The sequence below is a fragment of the Branchiostoma lanceolatum genome, chromosome 3 (assembly GCF_035083965.1).
Source record: "Branchiostoma lanceolatum isolate klBraLanc5 chromosome 3, klBraLanc5.hap2, whole genome shotgun sequence".
NCBI classification, from domain to species: Eukaryota; Metazoa; Chordata; class Leptocardii; order Amphioxiformes; family Branchiostomatidae; genus Branchiostoma; species Branchiostoma lanceolatum.
In genome coordinates, this window is record NC_089724.1 from 17,277,277 (window position 1) to 17,303,990 (window position 26,714).

The 26,714-nt window shown below is 40.8% G+C and overlaps 3 protein-coding genes across 7 annotated transcripts; all 3 read right to left on the reverse strand.

Annotated features, from left to right (window-relative positions):
* Window positions 1–486: 486 nt before the first annotated feature.
* LOC136430697 (uncharacterized) lies at window positions 487–3,057 on the reverse strand. The gene is made up of 2 exons (XM_066421506.1): window positions 1,338–3,057; window positions 487–742 (listed from the first exon to the last, which is right to left on the reverse strand). The coding sequence occupies exons 1-2, from the start codon at window positions 2,845–2,847 to the stop codon at window positions 603–605; spliced, it is 1,650 nt and encodes a 549-aa protein (XP_066277603.1). The 5' UTR covers window positions 2,848–3,057; the 3' UTR covers window positions 487–602.
* Window positions 3,058–4,090: 1,033 nt separating this feature from the next.
* Window positions 4,091–26,714, reverse strand: LOC136430696 (exocyst complex component 4-like). 5 transcript variants are annotated; one of them, XM_066421503.1, is made up of 35 exons: window positions 26,622–26,714; window positions 26,474–26,514; window positions 24,461–24,549; window positions 24,158–24,220; window positions 23,503–23,641; window positions 23,073–23,161; window positions 22,488–22,564; window positions 21,976–22,129; window positions 21,360–21,419; window positions 20,678–20,844; window positions 19,316–19,386; window positions 18,849–18,987; window positions 18,151–18,172; window positions 17,977–18,029; window positions 17,730–17,821; window positions 17,430–17,478; window positions 17,001–17,087; window positions 16,722–16,794; window positions 16,354–16,417; window positions 15,818–15,921; window positions 15,286–15,359; window positions 14,955–15,093; window positions 14,316–14,491; window positions 13,544–13,594; window positions 11,965–12,072; window positions 11,672–11,770; window positions 11,274–11,305; window positions 10,944–11,058; window positions 10,517–10,635; window positions 10,213–10,308; window positions 9,990–10,101; window positions 6,332–9,351; window positions 6,023–6,151; window positions 5,204–5,656; window positions 4,091–5,037 (listed from the first exon to the last, which is right to left on the reverse strand). In XM_066421503.1, exons 1-32 carry the CDS (start codon window positions 26,712–26,714, stop codon window positions 9,163–9,165), a joined length of 3,036 nt encoding a protein of 1,011 aa, XP_066277600.1. In that variant the 3' UTR covers window positions 4,091–5,037; window positions 5,204–5,656; window positions 6,023–6,151; window positions 6,332–9,162. The 5 variants fall into 5 exon arrangements, with proteins under 5 accessions (XP_066277600.1, XP_066277599.1, XP_066277598.1 ...); XM_066421502.1 differs by having other exon boundaries at window positions 13,544–13,588; window positions 18,798–18,987; XM_066421501.1 differs by having other exon boundaries at window positions 18,798–18,987.
* Window positions 4,743–6,114, reverse strand: LOC136429425 (CMP-N-acetylneuraminate-poly-alpha-2,8-sialyltransferase-like). The gene is made up of 3 exons (XM_066419256.1): window positions 6,023–6,114; window positions 5,456–5,656; window positions 4,743–5,037 (listed from the first exon to the last, which is right to left on the reverse strand). The coding sequence occupies exons 1-3, from the start codon at window positions 6,112–6,114 to the stop codon at window positions 4,743–4,745; spliced, it is 588 nt and encodes a 195-aa protein (XP_066275353.1).

Below are 26,714 nucleotides of genomic sequence, written 5' to 3' on the forward strand. Positions count from 1 at the left end.
TCTGCGGGGTACGGGTGCCGGCGCGCGTCGTGGAGGGACTGTCTTCACTGGAGTGCGTCGTGGAGGGACCGTCTTCACTGGAGTTGTCCGTGTCTTCGCGTTCCCCTGTCCGGAGTCCGGAGTGGGGCGAGACGGCTCCGTGAGAGGCCTCTTTGGGTGCTCTGTTGTACATGTCGGCTTGGTGGCGACGGTTGGGGTCGAACTGGTTTGGGTCAGAAGTGAGTTGGACTCTGATTGTGGCCTTTTGGACTGCTTTTCCCAGGAGAAAAGAGTAGATGATTAACCATACTGGTATGAACGTCGAAGCAGACGTAGCATCTTCTCAAAAACGTATATCTATCAGAGCCTGTACTTGGTTTTGATGTATCCAATGGACAACAAAGAACAGTTAAGGCAGACTTATATATCTTATGCATGATGTGGTCAGATTCGTCAGAACAAGGAGGTTAAAATGGTCAGGACCATGATGAACTATTGGCAGCCCTGCGGAAGTACAACTTTGATATATGCAGGAAAAGAAAAGAAAAATCACAGCTATGAATTGCGAGTTTTTGTCAACAAAGAAGCCCCAATAAAATTTGAGCGGGCTATTGAATGGCACATCAGTGAGAAAACTTCCGTACCCCTTCCGTTGTTGGTCCGTTCGGGTAGGCGAGGACCACCACAAGTCCCACTATCACACCAACAACGATCAGTCCCCAGAGCACGTCCGAAACCTTAAGGAACTTCCAGCCACTGAGGCCTGTGAAATAAGTAAAGAAAACCGTTTTGAAGACATTTTAAGAAGGTTTTGAAGACACACACGCCATAGCTCACGTAGTGTACTCTTTTTTGTTGCTTTTTGGCAGTTCATCTCACAAAGATTGTATTGTCATCGGCAGGAAAAAGACACGAAACGTTAAACTTCTTGTCATGTAATGTACTTTGATGTCTAGTGTAAAGTAAAGTTTTACTAAGGCTGCAAAGGTATTGCAAAGAAACCGCTCCGCCTTTTGAGTCTGGCATTGGCTTTAAAACGTAACCTTCAGAGTCAGACTCATTTCTATTGACAAAACAGGAGACAGTGATTGAAATGTTCTATGAAATGGACCAAACGCAAGATGCCACCCTCTCTCTCTCTCTCTCTCTCTCTCTCTCTCTCTCTCTATATATATATATATATATATATAGAGAGAGAGAGAGAGAGAGAGTCAGACGGGCGTGGGCTGCCGAGAATATATATATTCATACACACACACACACATTCAATATAGTTGAATGACAGTCAGGACAGTTCTGATGCTGGATGCCAAGGACACACCAGTACTGCAGGAGGAAAATAGAATAAAATTTCTCACATTTACGGGACTTTTTCTCTCGGTCTTCTTCAGAGTCTGCCCGTACTTCCTCACCGGTGGTGCGGGTTATGTCAGAATCTAGACTGTCGCCGCTGGTCTCCATGGTGACGATGACGTCAGAGGCTGAGCTTTGAGCAGGATGCTGTCGTCTGTTATCATCTTGACTGACGCGGGGAGACCCGGGGTTGGTCTGTTGTGTATTCGGTTCTTGCTGGGTACTTACGGGTGCCCTTGGCAAGGTGGCTTCTGCCCCAGAGTCCACTTCTAACGGCTTGAGATGAGTTGTGTTGGAACAGTTCTCTGAGACTGATAGTCCCTCATGGGTCGTCTCTATATCTTGGTCAATGCTGGTGTCTGACGACTCGGGATGGGTTCTTTGTGTGTAGTCTTTCGGTGGCTGGGGATGGGCGGTTTCCGTACAGGAGGCGGCATCGGGGGATGAAACTGCCGAACCAACTGAGACAATTTCGCCCTTTGAACGAGAATCGCTGCATGGCAACTGAGATGGGGGATCGACTGGGTGTTCTTGCTTGCTCAGGTTATCCTGACGACCAGACAACATTCCTTCGAACCAACCCAGCAGATTTTCCGGCTGATTATTTAAGGACGCGCCGTCCTCCTCTTGGTCATGGTGACTGAAACCGTCTCCTGGCAACGGATTCTCAGAAAGCCACTTACCCGCAGTAGCAGTTTCCTCCTGATCTGGGACGGTGTGGTACATGTGGACACGGAAAGGTGTACCGTCGACCACGATAGCGTTCTGGTACCGTGCCGTGGGCGGGAGATGCGGGTAGGCCACGGCGTACGGTACGATCTTAGGGCAGTCCTCAGGCGAGTGGTCGGGGTCAGACGGGCGTGGGCTGCCGAGGAAAGTATCATCTGTGTCCGCGCATGCGTCACACTTAACGTACCCGGGATGCTTCCAGCCAACAAGGCATGGATCAGGTCTACTTCTCTCAGGAGGCCCTGATCGGTCCGGGCACGGGTTGAGACTTCCACCGACAGCTGGATGTCCAGATCGGTCTGGGCACGAAGTTAGTCTGTCGCCGGGGGGACGTCCTGGCCGGTCCGGGCACGGAGTGAGACTGTCGCCGGCGGGACGTCCTGATCGGTCCGGGCACAAAGTGAGCCTGTCACCGGCGGGACGTCCTGATCGGTCCGGGCACGGAGTGAGCCTGTCGCCGGCGGGACGTCCTGATCGGTCCCGGCACGGAGTGAGCCTGTCGCCGGCGGGACGTCCTGATCGGTCCGGGCACGGAGTGAGCCTGTCGCCGGCGGGACGTCCTGATCGGTCCCGGCACGGAGTGAGCCTGTCGCCGGCGGGACGTCCTGATCGGTCCCGGCACGGAGTGAGCCTGTCGCCGGCGGGACGTCCTGATCGGTCCGGGCACGGAGTGAGCCTGTCATTGGGGCACGGCTTGAGACTGTCGTCGGGGTACGGGTTAAACCTGCGTCCATTTGTTAATCGGTGGGCTTCCATAACGTTCTCCGTGTGGTCTTCTTCGGGCATCGCTTTAGACTGGGAGAAACAATAACAACTGTGTTAATAAGCCTAAGTCTTCCTCCTTACTAGCAGTAATACATTGTTAACAACAACAAGCTACTTCTGCAACGAAAGGAGACGTCTACACCTTGAAAAGAGAGGCGCAACACGGTCTCAACACCTCTGTCGCAGCTTGCCAACTGGTGCACTAGTCGGCGTGTGCGCCAATCCAAATGCCAACCGATTTAAAAAAAAATCTATTCAGACGTTGATTGGCTTGCTTTTGTGTTTGAAGTGTATCAGACTGTTGTTTTTGTCCGTCATTTCCGCACGTTCACTCAGCATACTAAGCCAGGCTAGCGCGGCTGCATGTTGTAATCCTCGCAAAATGAGCCAGACAGTACTAAAAAAACACACAAGACAATCAGTAACTACCCTTTTCATGATGTTTTTTCCATTCCTCAGCGCCGGGAACAATACTCGTCTATAGACACGCTTAGTCTTTCTTCAAGTTTAGAGTTTGCTGTGTCTATGCTTACGTCCTTTTTAAGTGAACCCGTACTTTTGATGTAGACCTGATCCGTTCCCGTATATATATTTATATAATGTGCGAAGGAAATTGTCTGGAAGCCTCCCCTTTCTTACAGACCACGTTTATATCCGAGTACAGAAGTAAATCTTCCGATGGAGAGGTGCAGATTGTTCCAGACTTTTTAAAACGCTTTCTTTTCGTACACTTGACTTGACAAGAGAAGTACGCAGTTTGTTGCTTTGACATGTACGGTAGTTGTGTAACGTGTGTTGAGGTCCAGGCAGGCTGGTGTTGTGGTTTACAAATGTTCTCAAATGTCAAGGCAAGACCTAGGGGACGGATGTTCTAACTTTGGTTTGACAACACATTGTATCATAAAGATCTATTCATATCGACTTATAATGACGTTTCCACCCCGGCAAACTCACGCACAAATAGATGTAGCCTCCTTAACAGTCTCTACGACTTGGGCCTTTTTTTCTGATGGCCTAAACATGCACTCGGTTTCTACTGCACTCGGTTTCTAGTGGCCGATCCTCTACGAGCTAAATTAACCCAACCACCACAAACCAACTAAATCGACAACATTATTTTCTATGATATCAGTGACAATTGGAGGGGGAATGGTCATTCGCTCGATAAACAGACACACAAAATAGCTACTTGTACATATATGCCACTATTTTGTTAGCAGGTAAAGACGTCATGAATCATACATAAAGAAATGGGAGCTGACTCTTCCACCAGCCAAGATGAATTTATTGACATTGTCCATTGTACATAAATGCTATGCCATAGAGTATATAGAGTTCTTGTGTTATTTTCCTAAAGTAAGGACAACTTGCTTTCAATCTATCAAGAAAGTATGATACATGTAATTTGCTGTAGAATTCTTAATGTACAACCTCGCTGACTTACGAAAATACATGTAGCGCTAAATTACAGCAAAAAGTCCCCAATCAATAAGGAAGTAGTATTCTGCCTTAATTATCGCGTTGAAGGTGTGATTTTAACGAGAGAAGAATTTTAAGACGTCGTGAAACATTCCATATATATTATATTATTTTCTTTGCAAGACAATTGTTAAACTTTAGTTTAGTTTAGTTTCGTTTCGTTTCGATCGTTTGTCATGAAAAAATGTAAAGTTAAAGTTCGTAATGAGCAAGCTTAAGGTCATCTGTGGTTGGGAGTTGATCGCCACCTGATTATAAATTTAGAAAAACTCAAAGTCTGGAAATTCATATTCTACTTGAGTGTGATCAGAGAAGCGAACTGGAACCAGAATAGGATGGAGTTTTGGCTATTTCTTACCCAACGCCGACCCTGGTTGGGAAGAGGGGGCAAAGTCGTGGGGAGATCCTGAATGTGTGACAGGGCTCTAGATGACAGCTCATTGATTTCCGCATGGACCGAGGTGCATCTTCAGCACCCCTCGTCTGTGTAGATCCCGGAGAAACTCATATTCCGTCTTCACGTCATGCTTAGCTTCGAACCCAACCCCAAACGGAATATGGAGTTTGTCGTCCGGATAGTAGTGGTAGGGAATGGACTGGTTGTTCGCATCTTCCATGAAAGGGAAGAATCCATACATGTAGGAGCGGTCACAGAACGTCGTCATCATCAGCACACTGACGAGGCCGGTGGTCGGCGCCGCGATCCTCTTCTTGGCTGCGTCGGATGCAATCCTGGTTGAAAAAGGAAGTAAGACAAAATAGATTATTCATATCCATCATTGGCCCAATTAGCATTATAGGCCATGATATTGATGTTTTATTTTATTTTTTTGTGAAATAGAAAAAAACACTGACTCGGACATCTGTTCTTTTATAGACAGATAAAACTGCTACTTACGGGTCCATTTTATGTTTTATTCCACCCTTCAAAATGAGCAATGAAATGGATAGTTTGTACACTCCTACAGCCTTGGTAACTTGAGATCTTGCATGAGGGTCAGCAAGCAGAACGCCATCTTTGACGTCCTCTAAGCGACTCTTGTACACATCTCGAGATCTATTTTTCAATTGTGAAGACTTCACCATTCTTCTGGGTGTTTTCAGATTGAGCACTGTCATGTTGGTTCGCCGGCCAACATCTTTTTCAAACCCTCTGAGAACGGGCAGGTCTATTCTGATGACGTAATCCATGGAGTCGATTTCTGCACCACAGCGGCTTCCCAGTAGAACACCACTATTGCCTACGACAGCGCATGTCTTGTAGTGGCCAATGGGAAGCGCTGTACCGATTACGCCCCCCAACTTCTTCTCCTGCAAACGTTTCTTAATCTTCAGTCTCGCGGTGATCTTTCTGTAAGACAAACCGAGACTCGGACATCATACACAGTAAACAATTGCTGTACTGTGGACTAACTCACTGTGTCCCCATACCATGTGAAGTCGACTCTTGTTATCATCTAGTATGCACAAAATACATCTACCCTGAGGCGTCGCCAAAACGTCAATTATCACGCAGACATCGTCTTTACGCAGAACGATAACTGGGTGTGGTTTTGTTCAAGGATTTAAAAAAAAACGATCGCAATTGTTCACTTGATTATACCTAGCAGAAGAATACATTTGCCTGTATTAACCAAAGGAGTTTTCGCTGAATAAAATGTAATGAATAGACTGGGGGGGGGGGGGGGAGTAGAAAACAATGTTGGACTAGACTGACCTAACGTCTTCCAAAGCTGTAGCATTGTACTGCCATGCTGAATCTGGCGCCAACTTCTCAAATGTCCAAACACCAGGTGGCTGAGTAGGCATCACACGTGTCACGAGCTTTGGCACCACTGACGTTTCTCTAAAGTTCAGTGAGTATACATACCATAGTCACGAACTTTCGGCAATCGACACCTTCAACAGTATGTTTACTCATCATATTTACCTTTTACAAAATGTACAATATCACACACCGTTAAGGATAAGAGTTCAACAAATTTGCACCCAGCACAGTTTGATTTTGTACACAAAACTTTGTTACCTTAGGGCAGACCATATCAGGATGTACAGCACTATGAACAACACTGCACAGATAGTGATACTTCTCTGCATTTTGGGTGCTACGCTGTGCTTCGCTCTCGTTGTGTGGTTCTTGTGTTGTATAACAGCTATAAATGATATGTGAGGCAAGCTGACGTCTTTCGGTACCGCCATAGCTGTAAATAAAATGCCCAAAGTACTATAAACACCAGTTGTTAAAGCACTAAACTTTCCAATGATTTTATCAGTTCAGTTTTAGAGAATGCGCAGTGTTATGCCTGTAATACAACTTTTGGATGAGCCTTTTTTCTGCTGTGTGACGCACTATGGGATGAGCGAAAACCGGTTGTTCAAGAGTTCCGGTCGAAGGTCGTCGATGACGTGACGGTCTACTAGTATTTCATGTCGCTTCACAAAAACTGGGATAAGTGCCAGGTTACTCTGGTAATGGAAACCGGAGGTCAGTTTCGACAGTGGGCCATTTTACGGCTATCTACGGTATCACAGCGGTCCTTCCCGGTTTGATATCTTGTTTTATGGTTATGGCTGTGATGATTGAGTGGTGGATAGCTCTTGAGGCAGAGTAAGTGGTGTAGGTTTGGGCCCCCTAAAGGCTTTATTTGGAACTGCAGTGGGCCCTTTTGTTGGAAATTTTGGAGGGAGATAAATCAAGCAGGGGTTAATACATTTTCATTGCTTTGGCATGTATGTACCTTAGGTGATGATTAACATAATGATTCGTGTATAATGCAAATCAGGACCTTACATAATCATTGAGAAAAACATTTAGCATTGCATATTGTAGCTAGCATACAGCTGTCAGTATAACAGCTAGTGTCCTGGAATAAAGGTCAACATACATGTACATTTGGCAGTGGGCCGATGAAAAACATTTCCCTAGTTTCATTTGTTTGGCATGTAGATAGCTTAATAGGATAGCTATCAAACAAATCATAATCTAAGTTGCACAATTGATATGGAAATCGTATATATCCAATGACAATGCATTCCATGATAGGAATTTTCAAACATGTGACATTTATAATTGAGAAAGAGAGGAACATCCAAAGATATAGATTAAGCAAATGAAAACCTAATTCAGAAGAAACTACAGTAATTCCACAGTGGTAAATGGTTGGAATTTCATATTTACAGGATTTGAAAGTTAGGTGAAAGTGAAGATTGTTAAACATATACATCATGACATTATTTGCATCATTGATGAGGAAATGCTTTGTACAATTAAAATGGTAGTATAGAGTCCATTCCGAGTCACCGCGAGGGTATTATAATAATATTTGTAATCATTTTGAAAAATTTCTGATAAAAGAATATCTGACTGACAATAGTTCTAAATTTTTCTAAAAGATCAAATACAAAAATATGAATTTATTTGAATTAAGTTAGATAATTTAGAAATATTTTGAAAGTAACTGCACAAAAACCTCTTTATTTGTAATAATTTCTAAACATCTATGTGATTATTTAACTTTTAGAAATATTAACAAAAAATGGTAGAAAATGGTTAACAATGGTAGAATGGTGATTGCCCCCATAAAAGTAGGTGCTAATCTGGCCCTTCTGTCTGCCTTTGTACATCTTTAGACTTCACTGCAGGACACCGCTCGGTCCTTTGTGGAAATAATTCTTTCCTAAACTTCGCAAGGATGTGTGAATTACTTTCTTCCCAGCCCTCTGACCTATTTATAGAGATGTTACAAATAATGGTAGAAAATGGTAAGAAATTGTAAAAAATTGTAAATAATGGTATAATGCTGTTACCATTATTTAGAAACCATTGTAAATATCATATTCTACATCATGAATATTTCTTAAGTTTTAGAAAACTTAAGAAATATTTAGAAAGTTGAAATCACATTCAAAATATTTCAAAAGTATCAAATCTCTTACACAAATAATAACAATAACTTGAAAATAGTTCTAAATTATGACAATAACAACCCTCGCGGTGACTTGGAATGGACTCTATGTAGTAAGGCAATAGTAGGAGCTTTTCTCAGTTTGGATATTTATTCTTTAAAAAGCATGTTAAATATCTTATACATGTACATAACACAATTTTCTGGATGGCTCTCACTTCCAAACATTCCAGAAATAAACTATACATAAAACTCATATTGTTACAAAAGATTTCAGCTAATTTCTAACTTACTAATACTATTCAATCTTCAGACTAGTATGATTTTCAACACTTTACATAGACTATATTTTGATCATGTTTTTCTTCTTCATTTATCCATTTGAATTCAGCATACCAGATAGATTTTTATCCATTTGCAAGCTGGTATACAATATCATATGATTATAGATAATTCAATTACACTTATCTATTTTTGATGTACAATTCTCCCTAAGAATTAGGATATCCGTGATTTTATCTCTACTGTACTCTGCTCCAGTGAAATGCTTTCAATCATGTTTTTGCTATGCACCCCAAATAGATACTGCATGTGCATGTGCATGTACAGACCTTGCAAGCTGTGGCCTACTATCTACTGTTCACCTGTAAAAGCGAAAAATAGGACTGTTTTCCTAGAAATATTGAACCTACACATCTACAGTCGAACCTGGCCAGACAACCACCTCTAGTCACAAGCCACCTTAAAGCAGCCCCGTCCATTTTTACGTAGCTAACCCCGTCGTGTTGAGCAACCACCTGTCATCAGCAAACATTTTCCTCAGTGCCTTGAGTGGCTGCGGAATCCAGGTTTGACCGTATCATCTACGTTTCTTGTTACACCTAGTGGAGGGATGGCTTCCTGTCAGCTACAGCTACATTTCAATTTTCCACAGTGGCACATTTGTACACCATCATATTTCTGTCATCTCCGCATTCTGGTTTCCGACTTTCTGCGCCATGATCTCCTTCAGCCGCCACAGCCGCGCCGCGTGGGCCTTGGCGTCCGTCCCGGGCGTGCTTCGCTGGAGGAGGTTCAGCGCGTTGACGTACTCTAGCTCTGTGAAGTGTACCCCCTGCTCAACAAGGCTGTTTAAAATCTCCTACAACCAGACAAAAAAAATCAATCAATCAATCAATCAATCAATCAATCAAGCAAACAATCAATCAACCAATCAATCTAAAGCTAGATGGAATAAACTTGTTGTCACCTCTAGGTAGGCAATGGAAGGTTATCCCCGTCTGTTTTGTCTAAAGTAGCCCTATATGTTTGCTAAGGGGGCCAACGCTCTTATATTATTTTTCACACATTAGTTTAGATGTATTTCACTTTTTTGCATTGTTTTGTTTTGTTTTGTTTTGTTGAGCACCACTTCCACCACCAGCCACACTTAGCCGTGCACCCTGGGTATGATGCTCCTTACTGGGTTTTTCCCAGTATATTTAAGACTAAGACTAAGTATCCGACACTGCATGTTTCTTAATGGATTTCAATAGGGCTGGCAACTGACAGAGGTCATTTATACATGGAAACCGATTTTTGACCAATGATATCATATCCCCATCCGGATGGCTAGATGTTAGAATTCTGTTTTTGCTACCATTATTCTCCCAAAACTACCTACCTGTTGGGACAATAAGTAAATCGAAGATTGCCTTACACTGTTAAGCCGTCAGAATTGTTGCCTTTCATTATAAGGTGTGTGGTGAAAGTAATGGTGTATGTAGCTATGTGCCATACCTCCACAGTCATATACAGCGTCTCGTAGTACTGTCGTGCATGATCCAGGTCCACTTCCCTTGACATGGTGATGTTAGTCAGGTTCTGTTGGAGGGCAAAGATGTTCCTACACCTGTGGCAATGAAAAATGATAGTTTTGCCACCAGTAATACATTTTGTATATCCAGAATTTAGGCCACGAAAACTTGACACTTATATGTGAACAGAAGCACTATACACCTACATTTTCTTGATGCCAGAGTGACTGATGCGGTTGAAGTACTGGGTGCTGTTCACAAGGATAGATGACATCTGGTGACCCAAGCCTTCAAAAATGTACCTACAATATGAACAACAACTTTTAGAATAGAGACCCCTTGTCTAAAAAACTTCTAATGCTAGACTTACAGATTTGAAAAATACAATGGACATGAAAACAAGTGCCACATAACAGATGACCACAATGGGTAATACCATATGTTTTATCCAGTGACATGCAGTACTACTAGTATAACATATCATTGAAATTCTTCCATCCAAGAGCTTACCTAAACTTGTGTGTGTTGAGTGATGTTGTGAGAGATTCCTCAATGCTGCTTAAGTCTTTGTTGAGTTTGACCACCAGTGGATCGGGGTCAGTGCTCTCAAGGTTTCCACTGTAGTTACTCTTGAGGAACAGAGATCAAAGTGTAAGGAAGGAGGAGAAATCAGGAAGGGTTATCTTCTCCCTTCTGCGACCAAGAGCTGACTAGAGCGAGCTCATAATCAATGGGGCTAAACAGCAAGTCTCTAGAGTAAGAAGAAACACAAATACATTGGACCAGCCCTACCTGCTGAAAGAAATCTTTACATTCACTGCTGATTTTGTGAGTCATTCTGTTCCCAAAAAGCCACAGACCTACTCTGAAGCAATGGTTAAGAATGCAGCCTGCTTTGCCAGAGTAAAAATTAGAGAATTTATACATGTGCATTTACCTGTTTTGCCATGGGAAGGAGGAAGAAGAAGCAGTGGACTCGGACTTCCAGGTGGAGAACCAGCAAGCATGTCTCGGCCAGGTCCTGGAACTCACGGGCCAGTGAGGTCAATGACCTGGTCAGGGAAAGGAGGTACAATGTACATGTATAAGGAGAGCTCTTTCTTACTGAGCAGTTATGCACTACAAAATTGATTTAGATCCACATCTGTCCCAAATTAACATCAATTCTTCTGCAAGCTTAATCCACTGATGGAAAACAATCATGAGAATATATTGACATTCTTAAAGATTATGCTAAAACACTGGAGGTAACACCTGAGAAACTTACGCAAGTGTGGCAGGAGACACAGGCTGCAGGTCCTGGACAAATCAACAGGGAGCACCAGTGTCAAAGTTTATAAACAGCATTCAATGTATTCATTGCAATGCAACATTACATTGAACTTTGAGTGGTAGAAATTCTCTGTAAAACTAAATAAAAATCACTGTTAACCTATCTAACCCCTTTAGGTTTTCTTGCCAAGAACGTTACAACATGGTAAATATAAATTCAGATAACATTGAAAGTATGTTGTCAGGGTCTACAATACAAAACATAACTCAATATAAATACTTCTCTATGCTCTTGCTAAAATTTACTTCTCCTTGAAAACAAGCATCTTAAACGTATACAGTACATATATGACATTGGAGATCTGGTTGATACAAGCATTACACGGCACTCACAGAAGGGCTGGAGTCTGAGCTGGCAGGGCTCAGTCCCATGCCAGGGGATGCCAGCGGCAGGGTGCTGTTAAAGCTACGGATCCTCCCTGCAAACCACTCCTACATGGGACATACCAAGGAGTGTAAACACACAAACTAAGAGTGAACGCAGTACAGCAAGAGTCTCTACCCCTGAGGTGATACCAAACAGGGGAGACCTCAAATGATTTTTTTTTTTCCACACATTTTGCATAATATATGTATCCCTGTACATTTTGCATATATATTTTATATAATGTGAAGTGAGGACATACCAAACTCTCGTGCAAATTTGCCAGCACCCTGAGGTCATTCACATCCTGCAGTACCTCGTACTTTGGTATGAGGGAGTCGCCAAGATTGTTGGTCAGCAGATCAGACTCCTGTGGGACGAAGGTGGAAGGGACCATTGATATGAGCTTTGATATGATTTAAAGGATCAAGGTTTGTTAGTAGAAGATACAAAACTATGGCACCATACACAAAGCAGAACATAACTGGCACCCAGCCACTTCAAGCCTAAAGTGTGGTCTTACAAACTTGATTTTACTAATGACATCCATGATTGCATCAATTTTGAATTGCCCTCTTAACACATACAAAAATGAAATTTCACTTCTTTGCAAAGAACAAAGACAATGTTTATGATCCAGTAAATATTTGCCAAACTGCAAATTAGAAAGTTGGTGAATTCACAATTTAGAGAAGGGTGCAGATATAAAACATTGGAACCCTGACTTTTTTCTCAAAGTATAAGAATAAAATATGAACTGGCAATTGATAATATAATTCTGTCTGTTTCAATTTTGTTATACCATCTCTGCACCTTCAACATTAGGCACCTTGTTTTGTTGACCAACTGTGCTTAGTTTCTACAAGGACATTATATAATCTCCTTGGTTTCTACAATCAATCAAATAGAATAAAAGGTCCCAAGAGGATATCATCCATAAAATCATGTTTGAGTGGACTGAGTCTGAGAAAAATTGCTGAAAGTAGACAATCTATTATTTATGTTAGGCCACAACAAATCATCATATGTCCATCTGTACATTACAGCATATATATGAAGTAAATTTAGTGAACAACATGGAGCTAAAATGTAGCAAGAATGCAGTGTACTTTGCCCAGGATTGATGTTATACTTGAGCATGCAGCTGAGTCTATTAAAAATCTATCGCCTGAGAACCAAGTACAAAAATTAGTACTGTCTCAAATAAAACATGCAGATTACCATTATACCAGCATGCGAATACAAGCTCCTCTGTGAAATAAAAAGTTAAAGCATCTTGAACAGCTGAGACAGGACATCACTGCAACACCATAGGACATACACCAGCTGCACCACTGCCAAATAAAGCTGTTGAGAAGCTTATGGATATATATTGAGTGTATGTTAAAGGTTGCTTGCTGAAAAGAATTATAAAAAGAAAGACAATGATGTCAAGAAAATGACCCTGATTCTCCTAAAAACACAGAAGTTTGTTAAAACCTTGCATAGAAACTAAACCTTTGGATATAAGAGGTCAGAGGTTTGAAGCTATGACATGATTAACAGATACATAAATAGGCATACAGATAGGAAGTCATCACAACTATAATAGTACATGTAATTGGGAATACATGCTGTATGGGACAGGCAAATACAAAAGGCCTGCTCCATGTCTACTACATGCATGGTTAAACTTTACTGTTACAGCAAATGATATGTTTATTAAAGATTGATATCTGGAAGACAATCAGCATCACATGAACCCCAGCCAAAGATGCCATGCAGGTTAATTGCTAGTCCATGCTGACACCATTATGTACTACATGTCTGTGCATGCCCACAGCGCATCCCGCCATGTCTACCTTGTTGTTCCACATGGTAGCAATTCTCTCCTCTGTCCTGTCCCTCTGCAGCTTGTGTGAGGAAACACAGTTAAAACATGCTGGAGTCAGTATGTAGTGGTCCTAACTAAGATGTTAGAGGTACATGCTAGTGTTGTAAATAACCTGTGGTAGGGTGGTGATTTACTGGGGGAATAGACGACAGGCTAAGATTCTTTACATCGTTTTTATTCAATCAAATAAGTTACATATACAAGGACTTTTCTCAACAACTCTTTGCATGTCCAAATTTGAATTTGTCTTGTCAGGTTAACTCTAGATCTGCTGAAAGGATATCTTTCCGAGATAACTCTCTAAAGTCAGAATCTAACTTTTGAAGTTCTAGGAGTTGTAATACCTTTGGCCACACCACAATGACATATAGGTTATATAATAAGGCAATAAGATTTAACTTAGCTATTAGAAAATACCTTTTCAATTAATATCAAAAGCCTCTTTTGCCTTTGTTTTCATTCTTGGGCATTATTTTGGTCTAAACTTCATGTTCTTTATCTTGCACAGTAGATTATTAGTTTTCCCGACCATTAAGGACTTCATGGTCTCATCTTGATGTTTTTGGCTGCTATGACATTGTGTTCCCATCTCATCCAATCCTTGCACCTGTTGCTGTTCTTTACTGTTAACAATATGGTCTCACGATTTGTTAAATACTTTACTTCAACAAGAAAGCAAAGGTATCCAACTTTATGGAATGTACCAACACAGATGAACTTTCATGCTAATATGGTCTCACCTTGGTGTTCCTGGCTCTGACAGCCTCTGGGTTCTCCACCTCGTCGTCCTTCCTGGCCCTCCTGTTCTCAAGGTTCTGCCAGTTGGGCAGCGAGCGCAGCAGGCGGCTGATGTCCTCGTCCTTCGCCCAGGTGGCGCTGATGATCCGCTGCTCTTCCGAACCCCGCTGGACAACACCTGGAGGAAGAGAACATTCTCCATGAAACCTTCTTTCCATCCCTCAAAGCAGATTTATATCCATAATCCAAATTTCTTTTGAAAAATGGAGTATCGAAAACAATTCTGACCCTAATGATAAAATTCAATTCCCAAAAATGCAAAAGGTTACAGTAGGGGTACATTTTGGTAATCAACTTCATGCACAGCACTGGTAAGTTATGCAATGCAACAGTTTATAATCCAAATTTCTTTGAAAAATGGAGTATCAAAAAGAATTCTGACCCTAATGATAAAATTGAATTCCCACAAATGCAAAATGTTACATATAGGGGTACATCTTGGCTCAAGCCAAGGAGTTTCCAACTCTGTTCATAGGTAATCAACTTCAAGCACAGCGCTGGTAAGTTATGCAATGTGACAGTTTATCATTCAGGACAAAATGCCCCCATGCAGTATGTTCTGCCCATCAGGAGTTTCTGACCTCTATAGGCAGACTGGCACATGTCCCTGTAGTCCTGTAACATCTTACAGATCATGGACAGGAAGTGGTCTGAGTAGGCCGGCAGGGCGTACATGAGTTCTCTCAGCTCCGCCAGACATCGCTCCACAGTTATAGTGCTCTGTACACAGAAAAAAACATAGAAAGAAGCTATGACATATGAAGGGCAGTGTTGTTTACATGACATCAACAACCAAGATCTCATTGAAATTCTTTCTCACTCAACCAACAGCAGTTCATTATTGAGGTATAGGTCACAGAATCGAAGTACATAAAATGTACATGCTGTTCAAGAGTAAACTACAACCCTGACCTGAAGCAGTGGTCGCTGTAACCCCATAGTTTTCATTGTCTGAGCATCCGTCAACAGTTTTAAGGCCTCTGCACCTGAGGTAAACAACAACAAAACTTTCAGTACTACAGTGACACCATTAAAGTTTTAAAACAATGGGATGGTCCTCTTATCTGGTAGTTCATACATTTGAGTGCATCAGTTATATCTTCCTAATACTGTAAATGCAGAAATATTCGCGGTGGCTTGATGTTGCAATAAGCTCTTCACCGGTGCACCGCGAACTTAAAACTTTATTGCTGGTGTTTCTGTAGCTCTACTATTGCTTCAAACGCGAACTTCAAATCACTGTGAACACCCCAATTTCTCCCTACTGCGAAATTGAAACCAAGCAAACTTAATTGCATTTACAGTAGATTTTCCTATTTCTGTTGATACATTCATGTAGTTGGTGCTTTTTTACTTTTACTTCTGCCACCACCTACGTAACTATAAACATTTGCCAGGGATTCAAAATTTAACTCTTTCAAAACTAGCTTTTGGTCCTGCCTACCCCTGCTGGCTTGCTGTATGTTCTTGTTGACGTCCATGTGAACTTGGCCCAGGAAGATCGTCTTGATGTATTCTGTCAGGAAGTCATGCAGCTGGCAGCGGGCACTGGGGAGGGAAGCAGAAAGTGTTATTTTTGGTTTGGTTTTGCTTTGCTCTAATAGGGCAATAGATATATTATTTTACACATCACACATGTACAATCATCCAGTTTTCTCCTACTCTCCTTACTAATAGTTTGCATTACTGTGAATTATTGCACCAGAACGTCTAAATCAAAGGGAGAGTTTTTTTTCTACATTTTGGAAGTGAGACAGTCCAATTTAACTGACACAATGTACCATTCACAGAATGTGTGGTCCAAATAGTGCATGTGCATGTTTACCGTTAGGTTATATCAAATTTTCATGAAAAGAGAAGAAGGAAAATCTGCTGAGAAATACAAAATCATCACATTTGATTTGCATTTAGATATAAAATTTGAAATGAGCTCTTCTACAGTTGAGTCATCCCAGGCCACACAAGTTTGAGCGTCCTTACCCTGATGAGTACTGCAGTGTTACCTCGATCTCCTTCACAAACCTCTGTAGGGTGTTGAAGATGACTGGGGGAAACATGATATAGATCTTTAAAACTTATCATAAAGCAAAGGAACAAATGCAGGATGTCTCCTTTCAAAGTAAATACATGCACATCTTAGTTAGGAATGTTTTAGAGCTAAAATTCCCTCCTAAACAAAATTATGCCAGCTCTCATGCAATTGAATTAGGTGAGATTCTGCAGGACTCAGTAGTTATAACTTAAGCAATCTCAAAGTGCTTACTTTAGCCGATACTCTCCTTCACCCTTTGAGCATGCTCTTTATCAAAGAATCATTTCTGACAAGAGGCAGCTGTAAGAGTGCCTACCCGTGATGTTCTTGGCCCCAGGTTCACACACGTACTGAACCTCCGTCCCATTCTCCAGTAAGTCTGGCTCACCCTGGAACAACAAACAGAATTTATTTATAAAAATCAGCATGCAGTGGTCTACATTGAGTGGCTAGCAAGTCTCCTTCTGAATCAGGTTCTACCATTTTGATAACCTGCTTTGCCATTTGGCAGTTTAACAGCTATGACATGGATAATTTGGTATGTGAGAAATTACCCAGCCTTCCACCCCCGGGTAAGAATATAGTGTTCACCTACCAGCCCTCCTTTCTTTCTCTTCTGCTCTCGAAGGTAGTTGTTCATACTGATGGCATGAGACGACATCTCAAACTTGAACAATGGGTACTGGAGACAGCAATAAAAAAAAAAACACAACAGTTATACAATTATATCATTGACTGACAAATTCCTTACCAACAAACAGATTTTTACCCCTCTCTAGCTTTTATATATGATAGTGTTTCCGAAGTATTCTGAATCTCCATGATATCCTGTTTTTCTTCCTTAACGATATAAGCCAAATGTGAGAAAAATGCAATAATAAAAACTTGCTTCAAATCTGTTTTATATGCAATGTCAACAACCTCATAACTTAAGTTGTTGTGATATGTAGAGAAAGTGGATGAAACCACCCGATGGGATTGGTGTGGCATTGTTCATGATCATGATGCCACATGAGGAACTCACCTTCTTCACTTTCTGGTGTCTCTTTTTGGTGAAGTATGTGCTGATATCACTGAAAGACAGATAAGAAAAGGTGTTGTGTTTTACACATTCTCCCATTAATCCTTTAAGATACAATAAATTGCCGGAGAACTGCTTTCATGGATCAGTTGAAGCACTGTTTTCATAATTTGAAACAAAGCCTTATACAGAACCATGTCAGTTCAGAGATAATCATGTGCTCAGAAGTACATGGCCTGTGTATTTGGAGGTTGGTGATCTGGTTTGACTGTCTACTGCCTTACTGCACTATAGTTTACTCACACTGCTGCATCTGTGTAGGCAGACGGCCCCTGGTTCTGAGATGCAGACGCTGTGTTCTTCACATCCAGGTAGTCATTCAACACCAGCTGCAGCTGTACATACACACATGCAAGAAATATATGTGTGAGGCAGAAATATATCCACACAGTCATACAAGACAAATGAATTCATAACTTATGATTAATCCTAACGAAAAACAAATCCCTAGGGCATGCCCCACCTTCCAACATGTACATGCAGTACTCACCACAGCCTGTATCCTAGACCACACATCTTCCCTTCCATACAGCTCAAACTCAGCTGAAAATAATGGAAAAAACACAAGTTTATTCCTTTTTTTATACATGTACAACACTTGCACGTACACATTTATAAGACATGGAGGAATGACAGGAAATGATCTGTAAGAAGGCAAACTAACCTTGTCCATGGGAGGCAGAGTTCTAGAAGAGAAAAAAGAAAATATAGATGTAATCAGACGGACACATGAATCAAAGAAATCTGAAGATAGTTGCATGATACATAATAGGTATGGTAACGTTAGGTTATATATTTTCTTCAACCACACCAAGATTTTGCTTCCTATTATTGAAGACAATTTGCAGCTTTATCTTTTATTTCTACACTTTAGAATTGTTACCAGAGGACGAAATGATAGTACATTTGTATGTGCTTTGGCAGACTTCATAACTTTGTATGATGCAAGAAGTAGATTCTACTTCTTCTGGCCAGCCTAAACATGGATGAATCTATACATATGTACATGTTTAAATCTAGGAGAATGCTATAGATTGTGCAGGTGGAGAGAAACACCAGCTTTACTCCGCAAAGGTAAAACTGACATATACCAGCAGCTATATTCTATCATATCTTTACCTGTTTTCAGATGAGGGATAGAATAAATTAGTGCTTGTCATGCCTGACCAAAAGGAATGGAGCTAGTATAGGATGGATACAAGACTACACCTCCCGTGATCACCATGTAGAAAAGACCATGAGTGTGTGTTCCCACCTCTACCTTACACCACATCACCACCAGCCCGGCTGAACAATAACAACAATATGTACCCATGGTTGACTTGGTGACACAATGCCGGCTACCAGGGGAAAGTAACTCACAGAGATACGCTGCAGGAACATGAGAACAGCGTCGTGTGCCTGCGCGACGCAGCGGAACTTTTCAAACAGGAGCTCGAAGAGTTCCAGCAGGAGTCTGGGTTGGTTCTGTTGGGTAGCTGTTTCTCCCCTCTGCTCAGCACTGTGTGGAATAAAGTGGTGTTGGGAGAGCCGTAATGACAAATCAGAAACTGTAAATGTGTTAAAAGGGAAGTGAAGACTGTCTTATATACTGTCAAAACTGCCCAAGAAGACCACTCAGGGGACTGATAAAATTTGTTAAGGATTTTTAATGTTTTTGTCCGATGTGGTGTGCTTTATATTTAATATCTTCAATGCTCGAGTCTATAAATAAAACTATCAAAGGGACCTTTAAAGAGTGGTCAGATTGGCCAAGTGGTCCTCAGAGGTGATCAGAACAATATACAGCTGTTGTCATACATAAAACATGTAACACATTTATCACATACTTGTCCAGGACTTGTGATGTTGTCCGGTGGACGATAAGGGTCATCTCCTTCTCCATACGACTCTTGATAGCCTGGATATCAGCAGTCACAGGGCATCAAATAAGTTGACTGACACAAAGGAACTATGTCTAAGGTTTTTCAAAAGATTTCTGAAATATTTCTATGGATTGAAACTGTTTTGTTGAAATTGTGTTACTAAGTATATAAACACTGATGCACTGGCAGGAAAACCTTACCTCTGTTGAAATACAGTAGATTCCGCATATCTGTATAGCCCATTTGTCAGCGCAAATTATACGACTCTCCGAACTATACGACTGTCCGAACTAGCGATATTGACGTCCCGAAGGAGGGGAGGGGGGGGGGGCAAATTGGATTTTGGGCAAATTAAGATTAAGACACACAATTACACTAACGATATTGCAACTTTATTTTGCAAAATTTTAATCAAAGTACAATCCGACCTTTTCGTCGATCTTAACGTCACCATATTGGATTAAATACGCGATCCATTTTGTTCAGATAAGCCCGAACTGCGTGGGAAACTCCTGCCAAATAAAAAACTCCCGCCGCATGTTGATCACGTGAAATCTTACAGTCAACCAATCAGAGCACAGGTTTTTATGACGTAGACCAATCAGCGCATAGAAAAATGCATATCAATGAGTAAACAAAGATGGCCGCCCAGCGTCACCAGACCTTCGTCTTTTTCTGAAATCGCGACGTAAAAATGCGATTCATCTACGCTACATAAGCAGGATTTTCACGGGGAAAGAATGTAAGGAATATGTTCTCCGTCGAATACGGCCACAAATAACTGTAAATCGCGGCAAAATACAGCGTAGAGGCTCAAATGCTCCGACAAAAATCGTGTTTTTCTTTTCGTATTTTTGTTCATTTTCGTCGCTTGAGTCTTGAAAAACAGGTTTTTAATGAGATCACCGTATGTCAAAGGCACCGATATCGATTGTTTGCAAGCATGACAATAGCGAGTAACAAAAGAATGTGATTGTTGAACGGTAGACGGCGTCCCCACTCCCGAAACAACAATTCAAATCCAAAATTTAGCCTATAGTTGTGGGTCATTTTACGATAAAATCGGACAAGATTCTATACAATACCCCGAACTTTACGATTATGGGCTATACAGATATGCATTGTTTTTACAATTGAGTGAATGGTAAATGGTTTGGTGTTTTGGAATTCTATACAGAAAGACGAAATATACAGAAAAAAGGTATACAAATAATTGGCATATACTGTAGTGTTACAAAGTATATATCAATCATTGCTGCTTTCAACATGCATCAAAGGCTACTTATTTCAAATATTGAAGAGAATCTAGGACAGGAAAAACCTTACCTCCACTGTTTCTGGGATTTTCTGCAGAATGGAAAGAGACTCCACCAGGACTGACATGAACTGTACGCTGTCTGCCTCGGGATCACCCTCCATGTTCTCCTGGACCTGGGCGGGGTCGTCGTCACCACTGGCCACACCCGGCGACATGTAGTCCAGACTTCGGGACCCTACAGCGTGGAAATGAGTAACTGTTATAAAAGGACATGAAAAAGTACAATTCTAATTCATCATTTGCAAAACCAAAGACAATAGCATGCTTTTTTTTGCCAAGTCAAGACAGTATTCATCATTCCAGCATTTTTAGAAATTGCATCAACATGATTTATGCAGATTTGGCTACTGCCTAGCGGATCTTGGGGAGTTACCAAAGCTAACAAGGCTGGACTCCAGCTGGAGCCTCATCCTATCTTTACAGGAGATTAGTTTTCGATGAAGGCAGGAATTACAATGCAATAGAAATTGGTCCTTTGCCTCAGCTAAACTATATGTTTATGCAATTACACCAAATGTTAACAAACACCTCTAAACGCTACAAGACAACTCTAACAAAAAAGTGAGAAATACGTCGAGGAAAAAGCCAGCTCATACATAGTCCAATGTCACTCTGGTCACAGAAAAACAGGGTACAGTTTGGGAAAGTGAGGCAAGTTCTCAGAAGGCCTTCAGATGACCATGACCTTACTTGAGTGTCCTCTCTTGTGTCCTTTTGACCCAGGGGTGGATGCAATCCCCTCAGCAAGCACTGTGGCAAGCAGTGTCACATGTAGCATGGCATTAGGATGATGATGGCACAAACAAAGGTGGCAGCTTAATAAGAGCATGGCTTTGCAACAGTCATAACCAAAACAGAACAGCAAAACAATGCAGTATGATGATAACTTAAAGGTTAGATAGAGGCGCAACAACAGAACATACTGCACATTAACAGGACATCACATGCAACAGGATATAAGGATGATTATGGCTTAAACAGACATATAGCAGCATGATAATATTGGGGTTCAGCCACAGTGACATCCCAAAATCAAGTGGTATCAGGGCACAGTATGATAACAGTACAACAAAATGCAGCAATTTCATAGGACATAACATGCAGCATATCAGGATGATAACAGCACGAGAAAGGCTGCAACACAATATCGCATGATAACAGCATGCTTCAGCTGCAGTGGCAGCAGGAAAATTTTGGCATAATGATACAGAGTGTCAACAGCACAACACCACATGTAACAGAGCTACATTCAAACATATACATCCTAGTAACAGTTCTGAAGTGCAGACTAGCAGAAAACCCATACCTTGTTGCAGCAGTTTCCTGGCAGGACTAGGGGAGACGTCCCGGTTGGCTGTGCCCTTGATGGAGCCCTGTCTCCGGAGGGGTTTGTTGACTTGAGCGGTGGAGCGGATGTACAGGTGACGATGGAGCTCCTCTATCAGAACCTCGTGCATTTGCTACACAGGAAAACAGCAGCTGGGAGTAATCACATGCATGTAGGAATTTCCTTTTGTTGTAGAAATAGAGACTGGTCGACTGGTCAATTTGGAAAGACACACAAAATATTTAAAAATAACTTGATATGATATGGGCATTTGTATATGGCATATGGCAAGACAGAAGAAATGAGGGAAATATGATGACATGAAACTTTTTTTAAAATACATATAGTTTTCACGTGGTACTTTTTTTAAAATACATATAGTTTTCACGTGGTATTTCATCACACAATACTTGCAAGCCATGCAAATACACACAACAATTATGTTCAAAACACAGTTGTACGACAGTCCACAAATTGTTGATTCTCCAAACCTCTTTCTTGTTCTGCAGTTCTGCTCTGACATCTCTGAGGGCCTCGACGCCAGAAAGGGTTCCTTCCAGTGAAGCAACTGCATAAAAGACATCCCTCTTTCTTAATCTTATGGATGACATTCACACATACAGTTATATCAATTTAGTCTACTTTTCCCCAAGAAACACACTCATTTAAACATGTGGGCAGATATAAACCATAACAACTGCACTTTGCTAATGAAGTGCTCTTTGAGAAACAACATTTGAAATGTAATGCAGTAACTGTCATTAGATTGAAAATTAGCATTATATTTTTGAGCATTAGAAGACATAGAACACCTGAAATGAGAGAATACAAAAAATTGATTCACTTTCATTGCACCTCGAATGCAAGAATACTTAGTGGATGCAGCAGCCAATGTGACACTGAGATTGATGATGACAAATCATTTATCAATTTTTTCATCCATCCATCCATCCATCCATCCATTCATTCATTGTCTCAGTCATTCATGCATTTAATCATATAGACTTAAATTGTTTAATGCAACATTTAAAAAGCACAAGCATACTACAATACTTCACCATTATGAAAAGTCTCACCTGCAGACACCAACAGTTCTGTAGCGTGCAGGTAATGTTTCTTAGCCATGTACTCATCCAGCTTCTCTGGGGTCTGTTTCACATTCTCACTGGAGGAGCAAAACTCTTATCAGCAACCACAAACTGTTTTGAACATCACAATTACCCACACATTAACTATAAGTGGATACCAAGTACAGAATGAATAAAGAAACAATGCATGGGAATCATAAAGTAACGATTAACTCTTTAAAATGAAATTCAAGACTTAAACCACACACCTAGAAACAAGTTGACATGCTGGGCTCCCAATATGGCATCCTTAAAATTTGGAATATGATTTTAACCCTCTCCCTGCTACTGTAATGAATACATGTAGTTCCTGCTAAAAGGCAGCCTTAGCAGGACTAAGGGTAAACTAATCAGTGTAATTTGCAGACAATACACCTACATCTGCTGCAGCAGTGACAGGATCTGCTTGTGTTCGATCCCCTCGATCCACAGTTTACGCAGCTCGTCCCGCTTGCAGCGCAGGAGGCTCTTACACGACTTCAGGTTCTGTCGTACGGCCTGCATTCTGTCTCGACAGGCTGTACAAAGATGGTGCAAACAACAAGGATTTATTAAAGCCACGGCCATACCATTTTTTGTCATAGGATTTTTAGCAAAGCTATGACAGGACTGACTGTTGACAAGGATATACAGAAGCTGCATTTTGTATCTACAAAACACACAGATTTAACACATAACACATCATCATCTTCATGTCGGGCAGCTTGCCCGGACTAAGGCTACTCTGTCCCTCCAGACGACACGGTCCTGTCTGGCAGGACACATAACACATCTACAACATACTAGCATATACACATCAAACGTCTACAAATTGTCCCAAGAATTTGCTCTATTTGCTGTAACTAAAGTGTAAGTTGTAAAGCTATCATATGACATATTACATTATGTTACATTAAACTGCAATGTTACGTACAAAAGTTTTGTAGAGGGCCTCTATCTTTAAGAAAATTAACAGCAAGAGACAGATGAGAAGAGTGTAGTTTTGATTAAACTGAAGGAAATCCTGTTTAAGATGTCCCTTTCAAGCTACGTACTGTGGATGCTTGTTGAGATGGTGCTGAAATGGTTCACTGTTGCTGTCAAGTCATCATAGTTTTCTGAAAAATGTACAGATTGGAACATAACATAAGTAGCATATTGAAGTTTTTGATCACTTTTGCAAATATGATATCTAGTAAAAGACAAAAATGGAAATATTTATTGTGCACTTACAAATAGCACAAACTTCTAGATACAATTTCATCATTAAACTCTGATTGAAATGGAGCATGTAATTTCTGTGTGCAGACAGACCACAAAGTGAGCAACAATGCCATCACTGATAATTAGATACTGACCTTCGACAAGTTTGTCTAACTTAGAGTCACACTCTTTGAAGGCTTTTTCAAGTCGCTGTTTCTCCACCTCGCGTTGCTCAAAATCCTCACTGCAATGAAAGAACCAATTTTCACAGTGAAAATGTGGGATTTGGAAAATAGTATCAAAACTGAAAGTTAAAGGTGACCAGTGTTATTATCATATCAAGCAAATCAACTGTATACAAGCTGGATCTATTTGCTAGTATTGTTATAATCATACTCATTTATAGCTGGCAAATCAACTGTACATAACATGGATTTATCCAATGTAGGGGTCAGTATATGGCAGTGGTTTGTTACTTCAAACTCACATTTGGAAATGATCAATATATACATACATAGACAAAAACATGCATATTCATTTATATAGTAACATAAATGTTAGAGCATGTATCAAATGCTATAGCATGTATCAATGTAGTAGTGACTTAAGTGAAGGCACTTGACATAAACATAGATTAAAACAGTTAAAAGGATTATGCTTGTATTGACTTGAGATTTCAGAATGCCAGTTCAGAAACTGAGAGATGACTTGAGATACAGACAAACCTGGTACTTATGTCTATTCCAGCAAAAGTTCTGGTCGCGGACAGTGGAGGGAGACACGACATAGAAAAACACAAGAAGACACAAAACACAGGGAAGACAAGGAGGGGAGGTGAAGCAGGCACATATTGCAGTTCTGGTAACAGATGCATTTGTATATATCAAAATGGGCCAAGCCACAGAAACAACACTTCTTTGTTTTTTTTGTTTTTCTATTTTACATTTTTTTCATATAGAAATTTTCTAACATGTTATTTTGCTCGATTTGTTTTATCATATGCAATATATCACTTTATCAGTGAATTGGTAGGTTCATTCTCAACCAGTCAAAATTAAGACACTGAAAACTGTTCCCAAGAACTAAGGGGAGTTAGTGGCTGTTGTTAATCTATGTTTGAGACATCTTGATTCATTGTCACAGGCAACCTACTTCAAAAAATGAAACCAATGAACTCAAAAATACATTTCCATTGATATTTTAGAAAAAAGAGATTAAAGTCATTTATGTCCATTTCATTATTCCCTGTTCTTCAATCACATGCAGCTTTGTCACTAGTTTAGTGTATAAACATGTGAGATTTGTGGAATAAACATATGCATTAGTGCTGTTAGACTGTTAGACAATAAAGCATGTATACAGTACAGTAATGTAAAAGATGCTGCTTTTTATTCACCTTTCCCCTCTCCAGTGGGCATAATGGAGGGAGCAAATGACAAAAATTCTAAAGCACTGAGCGGAAATGGAAAGTTGGATAAACTGAATGTATGACAACTAAAATAGCAAAAACAAAACTTCACTGCCACGTCATGATCAATGTAAAAGGAACAAAACCAACCAGACATGGCACTGGTGATTTTTGGAAAGTAAATCTCTGACTCAAAATCAAAATATCATGTATATGTAGAAATTGAACATGACGTCTGGCAGGCTTGATCAGATTTTTGGGCAAGTTTTCTACACATCTGCAAGTTCATAATGCACAAGACTTGCTCAGTGTGTCTGCATAAGAAAGGCAGAACATACATGCAGCAAATTAGCAATCTATAGCTACCTAGAAGCAAATGGAAAGTTGAATTATTTCAATCAAAGTCATAAAGATCTAGAGTATATCAATGCATATATGAAGTTGTCATCATGGTGCCATGAATGGGTTTTATTGATTTTTTGTGTGTATAGGCTTCAAACTAAGATAGAAGATTTGTGATGAAAGATTTGAGAATTTTGACCCATTTCCACAGTGACCTGAATCCAAATTGGGTCAAAACCAATGTCTCCTCTTCCCTATAATAAAAACATCCAGATCTGATTCACTTTGTTGAAGATTTCCTAGCGCTTCTGGAAACAACCTCTTCAGTAAAATGACGTGTGTTTGTGTGTGTGTGTGTGTGTTGCACTTGTAGTACTCAAACAACAGCAGAGCCTTGGCTAGCTAGAGCTCCACCCACCTTGCAGACAGCGTCCTGATAACAGACATCAACAGCCCCGTCTGGAAAAAAAATACAAGTAGAACGTGTCAGAATACTTCTATTTCACAGTCCTAACAATATGCAAGTCAGACATTTCCGAAATATCTTAAAATCCTCAAAAATGTACCTCGCTTTGCTGCTTGGCAGCTCTGGGTCTTTGAACGGCCGCCATTTTGGTAGATAACATAAGAAGACGGGGATGTTGCGAGAAATATGTCAT

What these genes read in the sequence shown, in the direction of transcription:
- LOC136429425 (XM_066419256.1), bottom strand. Translation starts at nt 6,114, where the DNA reads ATGCCTACTCAGCCACCTGGTGTTTGGACATTTGAGAAGTTGGCGCCA. An exon ending in ACAGCTTTGGAAGACGTTAG is followed by an intron (nt 5,657 to 6,022) that starts GTCAGTCTAGTC and finishes TTTGTCTTACAG; the next exon opens with AAAGATCACCGCGAGACTGA. An exon ending in GACCTGCCCGTTCTCAGAGG is followed by an intron (nt 5,038 to 5,455) that starts GTTTGAAAAAGA and finishes TTTTTCAACCAG; the next exon opens with GATTGCATCCGACGCAGCCA.
- LOC136430697 (XM_066421506.1), bottom strand. Translation starts at nt 2,847, where the DNA reads ATGCCCGAAGAAGACCACACGGAGAACGTTATGGAAGCCCACCGATTA. An exon ending in AGAGAAAAAGTCCCGTAAAT is followed by an intron (nt 743 to 1,337) that starts GTGAGAAATTTT and finishes CTTATTTCACAG; the next exon opens with GCCTCAGTGGCTGGAAGTTC.
- LOC136430696 (XM_066421501.1), bottom strand. Translation starts at nt 26,714, where the DNA reads ATGACATATTTCTCGCAACATCCCCGTCTTCTTATGTTATCTACCAAA. An exon ending in TCAGAGCCAGGAACACCAAG is followed by an intron (nt 13,595 to 14,315) that starts GTGAGACCATAT and finishes TCCTCACACAAG; the next exon opens with CTGCAGAGGGACAGGACAGA. An exon ending in CTACCATGTGGAACAACAAG is followed by an intron (nt 12,073 to 13,543) that starts GTAGACATGGCG and finishes TTCGTCCCACAG; the next exon opens with GAGTCTGATCTGCTGACCAA.